General features: G+C 43.5%; 1 protein-coding gene across 4 annotated transcripts in view; it reads left to right on the plus strand.

The window, feature by feature from the left end:
• LOC147433992 (2-Cys peroxiredoxin BAS1, chloroplastic-like) overlaps nt 1–13,136 on the plus strand; it is a 56,585-nt gene that overhangs the window by 16,690 nt on the left and 26,759 nt on the right. For 3 of the 4 annotated variants that reach the window (XM_086489850.1, XM_086489849.1, XM_086489848.1), the window contains exons 2-5: nt 10,441–10,515; nt 11,470–11,551; nt 11,646–11,725; nt 12,778–12,903. In XM_086489850.1, the coding sequence (XP_086345976.1) occupies nt 10,441–10,515; nt 11,470–11,551; nt 11,646–11,725; nt 12,778–12,903 (363 nt within the window). The remainder of the gene's footprint in view (nt 1–10,440; nt 10,516–11,469; nt 11,552–11,645; nt 11,726–12,777; nt 12,904–13,136) is intronic. The other variant, XM_086489851.1, reaches the window with a different exon arrangement.

Here is a 13,136-nt window from a genome sequence, read left to right on the forward strand (position 1 = left end):
TTTTGATTGCAGAGGGCAATGAAGTAAATTGAGCTCTGATACCATTGTAATCACTTTTGGTGAATGATCGGACGGAAAGACAGATATAGCCACAATCTACACACTTGGCAACACTTTTAGTACTTCATAAAAACTTAAACAAGAGAGAGAGAGAGTGTCACAAAGTCTCAAGAACGACAGAAAAAGGCAGCGGATCGCCATCGTCGCGACTTGAAATTGAAGGAGGATGATTGGGTGCTCTTACTTTTGAGAAGGCACGCCTGCGAAAGAAAAAGGGAAAGGAGAGGCTTTTTTTAAAGCTTAGTATGTGATACTACGGACCTTTCCAGATCACTGACAAGATAAATGATGTCTCCTTCCGATTGGAACTGCCAGATACTTGGAGGATTCATAATGCATCGCATGTGAGTCTCTTGAACCCTGTTAAGGGTGATGTGCCTGATGATGGGGAGCCTGATGAGCAACCCGCAGTGGAAGAAAACGAGGAGATCGTTGTTCCTGAACAGATTTTGGCACATAATGATACAAAGAAAGGTAAAGTCCGAAGGCAGTTCTTGGTTTAGTTCAAGAACTTTCCTGCATTTGATGCGAAGTGGATGGAGGAGGAGGACCTAGTAGATACTCCTCGGATTGTGAAACTTTACCTCGATGTTTTGGTTTAGCATAGTCTACTCCAAACGGAACCCAGAAACTCAGCTTGGCCGAAGATCTGGTGCAGTGGGATGCACAAGAGGGGAGTTACTCCGCTCCTTTGTCAACAGATGCCTCGATTTTGATACTAAAGTCACTGATGTCTCTTTGAGCTTCAGGGATACTGAGAGCTGACTATTCTGCTGGATGACTTTATGAAATGGAATTCCTGATTATGATACTGATTTGTTCTTGACTTCTTGTGAGTGCAGGAACTGATAGACGAAATGACTGCAGCATTTTGGTCTACTTGATCTCGAATAGACATGGTTGCAATAGGGGTTAGTCAATCGGACATCGATGAGGTCCCGATTGGACCTAGATGTGATTGCTAGCTACATTGCCGATAAATCATGGTCTAAGATCCGAATGAATGTTGAATGTCATGTGATGTCCTAAGATGTCTGGTGATGTCCTGTGATGTCGTGTGATGTGACTGTCGATTTTGTACATGTGCTAGATGTGTGTTCCTAGTACGTAGGTACTAATAGTCAGTGTCTGCTAAGACGGTTTATGGCTTTTGTCGGTTTTGCAGGCGTAATCGCGGTCGATTACAATGCTTTCAAGAGGGGGGTATGTCACAAAGTGATGACGTGGCGGACAGCAGAAACCCTAATTTCTGCCAAAAACCCTAAAATTCTTGCAAACCCTAATTTTTGCCAGAAACCGTAATTTTTGGAAATTGCGGAGACGGATTATTAATTATTATTATTTTTTGTGGAAATTTTGAGCGACGCAAATCTCAGCTTTTCGCTTTGATTTGGGAGAAAGAAAGAGAAAAAGAGAACTTGCTTTTTACTGACTCTCATTGAGAGAGAGAGAGAATCTGCTTTTGCTTTCAAGCTTTTGGGGCTCTGCTTTTGGGCATCCCTTGTAACCTTTAAATTAGTGGTGAGGGCCTCACTTCTCAGAGCATCTGGACGCAGAGTCTGAGAGTGAAACCCTAGCCACTCTCTTGTACTTTGATTTGATTAATATAAAAAGAAATACCGAAAGGGGCGCCAGTCTTTGGGGCCAATATCTCTAGGCACGGAACTCCGCTGGGCCAGTGCAAATCTATTGTGATCTGTGAATTGTTTTGGAAGTGGTTATTTGGAGCTGTCACGGTTGATTCTTGACTTGGGAGTGTGCAAGTCTGTTACAGTGGTATCAAAGCACGGCCGATTTCTCTTCTACGGGAAATCCGATCCCCGATTTTTTTTTTTCGCGGCACCTATGGCTTCAGGCAATGGTCAGTCGACTCCCTCTGCATCTGGAGATGCGGGCTGGGATCACAACGAAGATTCAGACAGAGAGTATGGCCCGCCTCGGTCTACTCAGGCGGAGCAAAGAGAGATGGAGCGTCGTCAATTGATTGGCGATGCAACAAAGATGATGCTCAATTTTGCCGAGGACCCGAAGATGGCAAAATATATGCCTCTTTGGAAGGTACAGATGGAGTGGCAAAGAACCACAACACCACTCCCGGACCTCGCTCTCAAGAAACCTTCTGCCTCCAAGAAATATACGGAGAAGAAACTAGAGACCGTGGTTGATGCACGGATTGCTGAGCTTTTCGACGTGCAAAAGAAAGGCAAAAAGCATGGCAAAAAGCAGAAGAAACTTCCTGGGATATTTGGGTCGTCAGTTGACATTTGACAAGGCAAAGAAACGGAAGAAGCGTGTTCGATTTGAAGGAGTACCCAGTTCTTCTTCTTCTTCTTCTTCTGACAATTCTTCTAGCTCCTCGGATTAGAGCGAAGAAGATAGAAAAAAGCAAAAAAGCGAAGCAAGACACAAAGCTTCGGAAAGGGCAAGAAAAAGGGCAAAGAAGGCTACATCTCACCCAGAGACTGATAGTTCTACTGAGGACTCGTCTACAGACAACTCAGATTCCGATGACGGAGAGTTTTATGCGAACACGAAGAATTTTTACAAAGCCAACCAGTATGACTTTCTCGAAGATAAAAGCAAGAAAGTCCGAGAGTTTAAGGAAGGTGGCCACTCGATCAAGTTTGATACTTTTTCAGGATACTCAGATGCTTCGAAGGCTTTGTCTTTTATACAGCAGTTTGACATCGCTTTCGCGGGAGGACGCTATTCAGAGCACTCCAAGATTCGGAGAGCTGCCTCTTACTTTAAGGGGAATGCTCGTACTTGGTGGTCCACGCTTCTTTTAAACAAGACTGCGCCAGTTAAATGGCTGAAATTTAATTTCTTCTTGGTTGACTCAAGAGTTTGAGCGAGATATACGAGCTGCTTGGAACCATCTTCGGATGACCAAGAAAGATACAATCAATGCTTATTGTGAAAGATTCTGGAGCTCTTTTCTACCCGCCTCTTCATTCAAGAAGATCTCGTTCAGAGAACAGATTGAGCGGTTGACCTTGGGTCTACCTACAGGGATCCGAGATCACTGCTTGGAACAGAAGTCAACTTCTATTCAGGAGTTGATGAGTCATGCGAAGCGGGGCTTTGCCATTCACTCTGGCAGTCTGACCTACCCCACAGATGAGGCCATGACACAACGAGGCGAACAGACTTTTGGGAATGAAAGTAGAAAGAAAAAAGAGCAACCCAGAGAAAAAAAGGATGCACGACCCAAGCTTACTCCTGAGGAGAGAGCTCGCTTCATCAGAGAGGGGAAGTGCTTTGGATGCGGGGAACAGGGACATATCTCCGCGAAGTGCCCTAATAAGGCACAGAAAGAACAGAATGATAAAGACGACGACAGGCCTGAGAGTTCGAGAGCAGTTGAGGAATGTGGCAGAAAAGGCAGATAGAAAAGCAGAACTGGTACCACATGGCGTGGGACCTGCACCGAATCTAATAAATGAAAGTACTAACTTTGCCGCTTTTGGGGCAAAGTGAAGGATCATGAAGCTCTTTTGAAGGAGCCAAGGCCAACTTCTTTTCACTTGGAATTGGCCGCTCGATTTGGAATTACGCCCAACAGACTGACGCCATAGGCGGAGGGAGTTCGACTGGCACCCAGATGGGATGTTGCCATTACACCGAGCATTGGCAAACTTCGTTTGCAATGATAGGGGTGTTCAGGGAATGCGAGTGACGTTCTACTCTGGATCCCTTGGTACCACAAGAACTACGCCGTGGTTGACTACCGGGCCGAGAAAGCGACTTTTATAGATGAAGGGCTTAGAGATTGTACTTGATGAACTTCAGTTTCTTACTCATTCTTTTGGAAGAGAACTGAACGCTGGATAAAGGTTGAATATGTTTTGACCTGATCAAAAGAACGCCAAGATTTTTCTCCACACTCATGCCGATTGCTTTTCAGAGGGCCTGAAGATCAAACCATTGATCTGATACCTGGAAGCACGCCACCGAATCGGCCACCTTACCGTGTGAGCCGAGTACAGAATGAAAAGATTATGAACCCAGTGAAAGACCTCTTGGAAAAGGGTCTTGTCCAGCCTAGTACTTCACCGTATTGCTCTCCAGTGTTGTTGGTTTTGAAGAAAGATGGATCTTGGAGAATGTGCATCGATTATAGCACTCTCAACGAAATCACCATCAAGAACAGATTTCGGATTCCTAGGATCGATGATATACTCGACAGGTTACAGGGATCCTCGTGCTTTAGCAGGATTGACTTGAAGAGTGGATATCATTAGATCAGGATAGCGCCAAGAGATGTCTACAAGACAGCTTTTCGGACGACTTTTGGGTTATTTGAGTTTCTGGTGATGCCTTTTGGCTTAACCAATGCTCCTGCGACATTTAACCGGATGATGTATAGGATTTTTCGAGAGTACAGGCTATTTGTTGGCACTTTCTTTGACGACATCATTGTTTTCTCCAAGAATGAGGCAGAACACAAAGATCATCTGCTTCAAGTCTTCCGGGCATTACGAGATCACACGTTAGTGATTAATGCAAAGAAAAGTGAATTTTTCCTACTAGAGATACACTTTTTGGGACACATTGTGTCAGCAGCAGGAGTGCAAATGGACCGGGCCAAGATAGAGACTATCCGTGATTGGCCCGATTTGAGGAATGTCCATGAAGTTAGAAGCTGCTTGGGACTGTGTTCGTACTACAGGTGGTTCATACGAAAGTTTGCAGAGGTTGCTTCCCCTTTGCATACCTTGACACAGAAAGGAGTACCTTTTTCGTGGGGACCCACAGAGGTGACTGCCTTTTGGACATTGAAAGAGAAATTGACTACAGGACCAGATTTGACTTTGTCGGACTTGCAGAAGTCATTTGAAGTATTTTGTGATGCTTGTGGTCGTAGTCTGGGTGCTGTCTTGATGCAAGAAGGCCATGTCATAGCTTACGAGAGCCGTTTGTTCTCTAGGCCGGTATTGATGGCACAGATCTATGAGAAAGAGCTTTTGGCGGTTATCCATGCTCTTACTCAGTGGCGGCATTACCTACTCGGAGCGGATTTTACTGTCTTTACAGACCATCAAAGTTTGCGCTACTTCTTCTCACAAAAGCAGCTTTCGGACAAGCAGATGCGGTGGGCGAACATCTTGTCACAGTTCTACTTCCAGATTGTCCATGTGCAGGGGCAGAAGAATGTGGTGGCAAATGCTTTGTCTCGGAAACCGTTGGTTCTGGCTATTTCCACGATACATCATAGGAGCTTCGAGGATATGGTCGATCAGTATGCCACAGATACAGATTTTACAGATATTTTCACACGGATACGGGATGGGGAGACATTAGCGGGATACTCCCTTCGGGAAGGCTACTTGATGAAAAAGACTATGTTGTGCGTTACACAGCCGTTGAGGGATAAGGTTATGACTGAATGCCACTGTCCACCTTTTACGGGTCACTGCGGCATTGCTACCACCATGAAAGGGGTAGAGAGATATTTCTTTTGGCGGAGACTCAGGAGGATGTGGAAGAGTTTGTGCGCAGTTGCTTGGTATGCCAGAAGGTCAAGTTTGACAGGCATAAGGCACATGGATTGTTACAGCCTTTACCCATACCCACCCACCCTTGGGAAAATATTGAAATGGATTTCATTTTTGATCTCCCGAGAACACAGAATGATCACGATGATTTTCCGATTACATGGCACGTTTGAGACGATTGTCTCCGACAGAAACCCCAGATTTATGAGTTTGTTTTGGAAGGCAATTTGGGAGAACATTGGCACGCAGTTGCAGTTCTCGTCATCGTTCCACTTGCAGACTGACGGGCAATTTGAGATTGCCAATTCAGTGATTTTAGATTTATTGAAGTCTTGTATCTCGGATCAGAAGACTCAATGGGAAAAGAACTTACCTTTGGTGGAAGTTGCCTACAATAACACGATAGACTCTTCGACGGGGAAGACGCCATGTGAGATTGTTGAAAGTGCTGCGAAGGTTCCATCCTTCCTGAGCACGAAAGATTAGATATTGAAAGCGGATGAATATTCGCGAGATTTGGATACGGCTTTTGCCAAGGTTCGCGAGACTTTACAGGAGTCTCAAGAACGACAGAAAAAGGCAGCGGATCGCCATCGCTGCGACTTGAAATTGAAGGAGGATGATTGGGTGCTCTTACTTTTGAGAAGGCACACTTGCGAAAGAAAAAGGGAAAGGAGAGGCTTTTTCCAAAGCTTAGTATGTGATACTTCGGACCTTTCTAGATCACTGACAAGATAAATGATGTCTCCTTCCGATTGGAACTGCCAGATACTTGTAGGATTCATAATGCATTGCATGTGAGTCTCTTGAACCCTGTTAAGGGTGATGTGCCAGATGATGGGAAGCCTGATGAGCAACCCGCAGTGGAAGAAAACGAGGAGATCGTTGTTCCTGAGCAGATTTTGGCACATAATGATACGAAGAAAGGTAAAGTCCGAAGGCGGTTCTTGGTTTAGTTCAAGAACTTTCCTGCATTTGATGCGAAGTGGATGGAGGAGGAGGACCTAGCAGATACTCCTCGGATTGTGAAACTTTACCTCGATGTTTTGGTTTAGCATAGTCTACTCCAAACGGAACCTAGAAACTCAGCTTGGCCGAAGATCTGGTGCAGTGGGATGCACAAGAGGGGAGTTACTCCGCTCCTTTGTCAACAGATGCCTCGATTTTGATACTAAAGTCACTGATGTCTCTTTGAGCTTCAGGGATATTGAGAGCTGACAGTATTCTGCTGGATGACTTTATGAAATGGAATTCCTGATTATGATACTGATTTGTTCTTGACTTCTTGTGAGTGCAGGAACTGATAGACGAAATGACTGCAGCATTTTGGTCTACTTGATCTCGAATAGACATGGTTGCAATAGGGGTTAGTCAATCGGACATCGATGAGGTCCCGATTGGACCTAGATGTGATTGCTAGCTACATGCCGATAAATCATGGTCTAAGATCCGAATGAATGTTGAATGTCATGTGATGTCTGGTGATGTCCTGTGATGTCGTGTGATGTGACTGTCGATTTTGTACATGTGCTAGATGTGTGTTCCTAGTACGTAGGTACTAATAGTCAGTGTCTGCTAAGATGGTTTATGGCTTTTGTCGGTTTTGCAGGCGTAATCGCGGTCGATTACAATGCTTTCAAGAGGGGGGTATGTCACAAAGTGATGACGTGGCGGACAACAGAAACCCTAATTTCTGCCAAAAATCCTAAAATTCCTGCAAACCCTAATTTTTGCCAGAAACCCTAATTTTCGGAAATCGCAGAGGCGGATTATTTAAAAAAAGATTTTTTTTAATTTTTATTTTTTTTAATTTTTTTTTTGTGGAAAATTTGAGCGACGCAAGTCTCAGCTTTCGCTTTGATTTGGGAGAAAGAAAGAGAAAAAGAGAACTTGCTTTTTACTGACTCTCATTGAGAGAGAGAGAGAGAATCTGCTTTTGCTTTCAAGCTTTTGGGGCTCTGCTTTTGGGCATCCCTTGTAAAGTGGTGAGGGCCTCACTTCTCAGAGCATCTGGAGGCAGAGTCTGAGAGTGAAACCCTAGCCACTCTCTTGTACTTTGATTTGATTAATATAAAAAGAAATACCGAAAGGGGCGCCAGTCTTTGGGGCCAATATCTCTAGGCACGGAACTCCGCCGGGCCAGTGCAAATCTATTGTGATCTGTGAATTGTTTTGGAAGTGGTTATTTGGAGCTGTCGCGGTTGATTCTTGACTTGGGAGTGTCCAAGTCTGTTACAGAGAGATCCACGTGGGAAACACGGAGTGTCGAGAGTTCCATCCCTAGTTGCACTGGCCCCAAAGACTGGCACCCCTTTCTGTATTTCTTTATTATTGATTTGCCAAAGTACAACTCCCGAGGGTCCGACTTGCTCTGAGACTCTGCATCCAGATGCTCTTGAGAAGTGTCCCTCTAGGCACTTATAAACTTACAAGGGATGCCAAAAGCAGAGTCTTTACAAAGGTGGCCCGTACTCGTTCTCTGCTATTCCGCTTGAATTTTCCGTAGTGTCTCTTGCTTCAGAGGTGGCAGGTGGAGTCGTCCGATTCTTTTCGGAATCCATGTGTGTCGCGAGAAGAAGGATCGGATTTCCCGGTAGAAGAGAAATCGGCTGTGCTCTGTTACCACTGTCACAGGCTTCGGCACCCCAAACCTAGAATCTATCGTGACACGAGAGAGATTCACTTCAAATACTTCAAAACTTTATCACAATTTCACAATTTGAGTCGACACGGCTCGACGTAGTTCCGTCCCCAGAGGTATTGGCCCCAAAGAGTGGCGCCCCTTTCGGTATTTATTTTTATATCAATGCTTGATCAAAGTTACAACTTCTCGCGGGTCCTCTGCTCTCAGACTTTGCGTCCGGATGCTCTGAAGAGTGAGGCCCTTGGGCCCTTTTTATTCTTACAAGGGGTGCCAAAAGCAGAGCCTCAAAAGCCATAAACTCAAAGGCTACCGTTTCCAAAAGCAACCGGTCCTCAAAAGCTGGCTCAAAAAGCCCGAGCGCAAATTGCGGAAATCCGTACAGCCATGCCACGTCAGCGGCGGCCAGCGTGAAAAGCGAAAATCCGTACAATCTCCCACGTCAGCAGCCTGTCAAGGCAAATCACAAAAATCCGTACTGTTTTGCCACGTCAGCAATCAACGCAAAATCAAGGATGTCCATATTGTTTTGCCACGTCAGCAAGCTGTCGTACAGCCTGCCACGCCATCTACTGTGTGTGTACTGCCACATCATCAATTTGTGACAAATGGTCGATGTGGCAAGGATCTGCAACCGGAAAGGGTGCGGTATGGCGAGGTTCCGGGCTGATCTGAAAACGCTGATGTCTGTGGCTGAAAACGCTGGTTTCTTGCTGAGAAAACGCTAGGGCTCTTGAGGAGCTGCCGGTCGGGTGCCTGCCTCCTTGTGTCTTTGCTTCTTTTGCCTTCTACTGAGCGCCTTGGGCCTCCTTATATAGCCAGATTATGCTGGGTCAGCAGCCATAAGAATGCCCCCACGATTCCATTAATTGGCTAAAGTCACTTATTAATTAAGTGACTAAAACAAGAGGTGGTTCACGCGGCACAAAATGCCTACATGCTGAAAATGATTGTTCTGTGCAAGAGAGGGTAATGCAACTGTGACCGGCCTGGACATGCACGTCCTTTTAGAGGCTCACAAAGGTGCCATGCTTAGTCCTAAGCTACTGGATCATGCTAGATTGTTGCAGAAGCATGTCCACGTAGCGCAAGTGAAGTGCGCACGTGACGATTGATGTGCCACATCATCATATTTTATGCAAGCTTGTGTGAGAGTGTCCTCTCTTATTAAACTAGGCCCCTTGGTGGAAAGTATCCGTTTCTTCTTCTTTAATTATTTAGGCCCTTCAACGAGCACCCATAAGTTAATTCCTCTTCTTCTCTCTAGGTTTTAGGCCCCTCACCCGGAATCTGCAAAATACACTCAAATTAGTTCTCGACCTGACGGTCACTCAGATGCAGTGTAACAGGGAACGGGGGGAACACAACCCAAATGTTTCGAAACAGCGTTCCGCACGAGCCCCGTTCCCGAAACGGAGATGGGAACGGAACGCCGTTCCGGAACGGTGTGTAACCGGAACAGTGTTCCGGAATGGGGGGAACGAGGCGGAACATGAGGCGGAACGGCGGAACGCGGGGCGGAACCGACAAAAGTAGGCATTTGGGGGCAAAAAAGTGGGCTTGTGGGGGTAGATTTGAGGCTGTTTGGGGAACATATTTGGTGCAGTTCGAGAGCAGGTTAGGGGGCAGATTTGGGGGCAATTTTGGGGTTGTTTAGGAGTTTATTTGGGACTAAGCTGAATGGAGGTAATTCAAGCCTTACTTTAGTGGACCATTCCGGCCCCGTTCCCGTTCCGGACCCCCCCCCTCCTCCCTGTTCCCGTCCTGTTCAGGACCCTCCCGTTCTTGTTCCCCGTTCCCGTTCCGGGTAATTATGCTCAGATGTCCTAGTGCCACGTAGACGATCATAGATGCAAATAGAGAAGAACTGTTTATGGCACGGAGGATTCTGGCTTTGACCAAGAGATTGGCATGGACCACCTTTCTAGGGAGAGCGAGTCTGTGAGACTGGCCAAACGAACACATGGATCAGATGACCTCGGCACAGAAACCCTAACCCTAAAACCGGTCACGCGACGTATGTTTTCAATGTGCAAACTAAGTAGTATTTACACTTAACTATGAAGCTTGTGACTTGCGATTTAAGGACAAATGATCGACATAAAGTTTTGTATCTTTAGTTAAACTTTACATACCAATATTTTCAACTCATTGTTAGCTTCAAGAGTAAAAATGAAGAGCTTTTCTTAATCTGTATTGAGAAGCTTCCATTGAGACAAATATTGATGGAAATCTTGTCAGGGAGAATCTCCACTTGTTGGTAACATGGCTCCTGATTTTGAAGCAGAGGGTGTTTTGGATCAAGAATTTGTAAAGGTTTGTAACTCTAGGACTGTCTTGGATTCTTCATTTTTTCATTTTTGCCATAAGCTGAGGGTGGCTAAGTGGAGATGATAAAGCTGCAGTGCGTTTGAGATGTACCATATGCTCACACTATGGATCGCACACACACACGTGCACGTGCCCACACATATGTGCGTGTACACAAAATTCAAGTAAACAATGGCTGTTTAAACCTACTAATTTGGAACAAATGAAGTTCTGTATTGGTCGAGTACTTAAGAAAGACTCCTCAATTTCATTGTGTGTGAACATTTTTTCACTCACTATATATATACCTCTAAATAATCACCATTCCCTGAATGTTTAGACAATGGGCTCAAACACAGTAATGTATATAGTACAAACAATGTTATATGTAACTCCGGCAATGGTCCTCATTATGTTAGTTTATGTATTTGTGCATGTGTGCATACAAATCATTGCAGGTAAGTCCACATGTACATCTACAAATTAAAAAACATAAGGGACAAAGGAAAGTACATAGATCACACACACGTACAGGCAAACATTAACAAACAAAAGTGTGTAGAATATGCATATATGTATGCACAATTATGTTTCATATGAATATGCATAAATGTCTGCATAAATGTAAAATAATATGAATACATGTATGCATAATTATGTATGATATGAATGTGCATAAACGTATGCACAATTATGTACAAATGATAAAACATAAAGACAAAGGCAAGTACATAGATTACACATACAGACATACTTATGAACAAACAAATGTGTGTAGAATATGCATAAATGTAAGCACAATTATGTGCATGGATGCATCGTGTAGTCATGTACTCATGTAAGGAAGCACATGTTTGCAAATCATGTACAATTTCAGCTGCACCTTAAATTCCACGAAGTTGAAGCTTAATTGCGATTTTCTACGGCATTGATTGATTTTGTGATTGGTTTTAATTATAGATTAAACTTTCAGATTACATTGGGAAAAGTTTCGTTGTTTTATTTTTCTACCCATTGGACTTCACGTTTGTTTGTCCCACAGGTGTGATAAGTTGTATTTTTTCTTCTAAAATAAAAAAACCACTTTAACTTTGTCAAAAACTCAATGATCAAGGATTTCATGCTTGTGATTTCAGAAATAACAGCTTTTAGTGATAAATACTCAGAATTTGAAAAGATCAATACAAAGATTATTGGCATATCCACAGACAGTGTTGTAAGCTTTCAGCTTTCTACTTGCATGTCATCCACATTTTACTTTAGAAAATAAGTCAAGTATGTTCAAGTGCGTTATTGCCTCCTTGAAAATTCTGTTCGTCTTAAAAAAGGTTCTCCAGAAGGTCAACTCCTAATATTGAAGTTTAAATTTTTTCTCTCTCTTATATGACATCCATATTCACAATATCATTTGCTAGCAACCCATGCCTTTTCTATTGTTAAAAGTTGACATTGCATTGTGTGCTGGGTCCGAAATATATTGGAGCCAAGGGAAAATGGTGTCACAATTTGCGAGGGTTCTGTTGGTTCTCATCTTTAAATGAGAACATTCACATTTTGGACACATTTCCTTGTTCTCATATTGTCCTCTGTGTACAATACAATCATTGGTACTTGCATGATTGTATTGTTGTCAAGACCAAGCTTGTTCACCCTGAACTCCCTTGTTTTACGCCAGCAATGGCGCACTTCAGCCCCTTGGCTCCTAAACTCCCTTGACAGTTGACTCTTGTCACAAATACTGACTTCGACCCTTTCTTGATACCCTCAACCCCCTTGCTCCTTGAAGTAATGCTCTATTGAAAATGTAGTAGATCAAAGACCCTCACATTGTGTTGATTGAGGCCGCCTGGCCAATTCTCTTACCTTGCCAAGGGATTCCTTTAAAGTCAAAGCTAAAATGGACCACGAATGATGTTAGGCATGATGCAAATGACATTTGTAAATAAGGTGGTTGTAAAAAGATTACAACCTAAACATGCAAACTTGTTTGATAATTATTGCCTTACGTGTAGTTCTTATAACAAAAAATCTTTTTGCTTTTGGTTATTATTAGATATGGACATGATTAAATACACCTCAAACTTGATGTTCCTTTTATGATTTGTTATGCTTCTCTTGAGGGTTTGTTGAACAATAGAATTATGCTTTGGAGTACTGACCATATTCAAAGATAGGGGCTCATACAATATCAAATACAAAATATAAGTGCAGTAAAATACCTAACCAGGGACAAATAAACAATAATATTTTTTTGGGCTGTGATTGTAGTTTTCACACCTAGCATGGGTGCAAATAGATAGGAAGTCTGGTGGCCTTGGTGATTTGCAATATCCCCTTGCCTCTGACTTGACTAAGACGATCTCACGCACATACACTGTCCTAATTCGTGACCAGGTATGTATACATTGCACTCAAAACATGTCTCTTCTATTATTTTTTTCATTCAACACTCTGTAAAAATGCGACATTAAGTCTAGGTAAGTTAAACGCGATGCAACTCTAATAGTTTATAGGATATAAGAGCCAAAGGTATGGTTACATGAGCCACTCAATGGTAGGATGATGAGTAATGAGATAGATAAGCAATGTTGTTCAACCGCTACAAGCCTTTAATAGCTGTGTTTCCT

Source organism: Adiantum capillus-veneris, chromosome 19 (genome assembly GCF_014529385.1).
Source record: "Adiantum capillus-veneris isolate H3 chromosome 19, ASM1452938v2, whole genome shotgun sequence".
Classification (NCBI taxonomy): Eukaryota; Viridiplantae; Streptophyta; class Polypodiopsida; order Polypodiales; family Pteridaceae; genus Adiantum; species Adiantum capillus-veneris.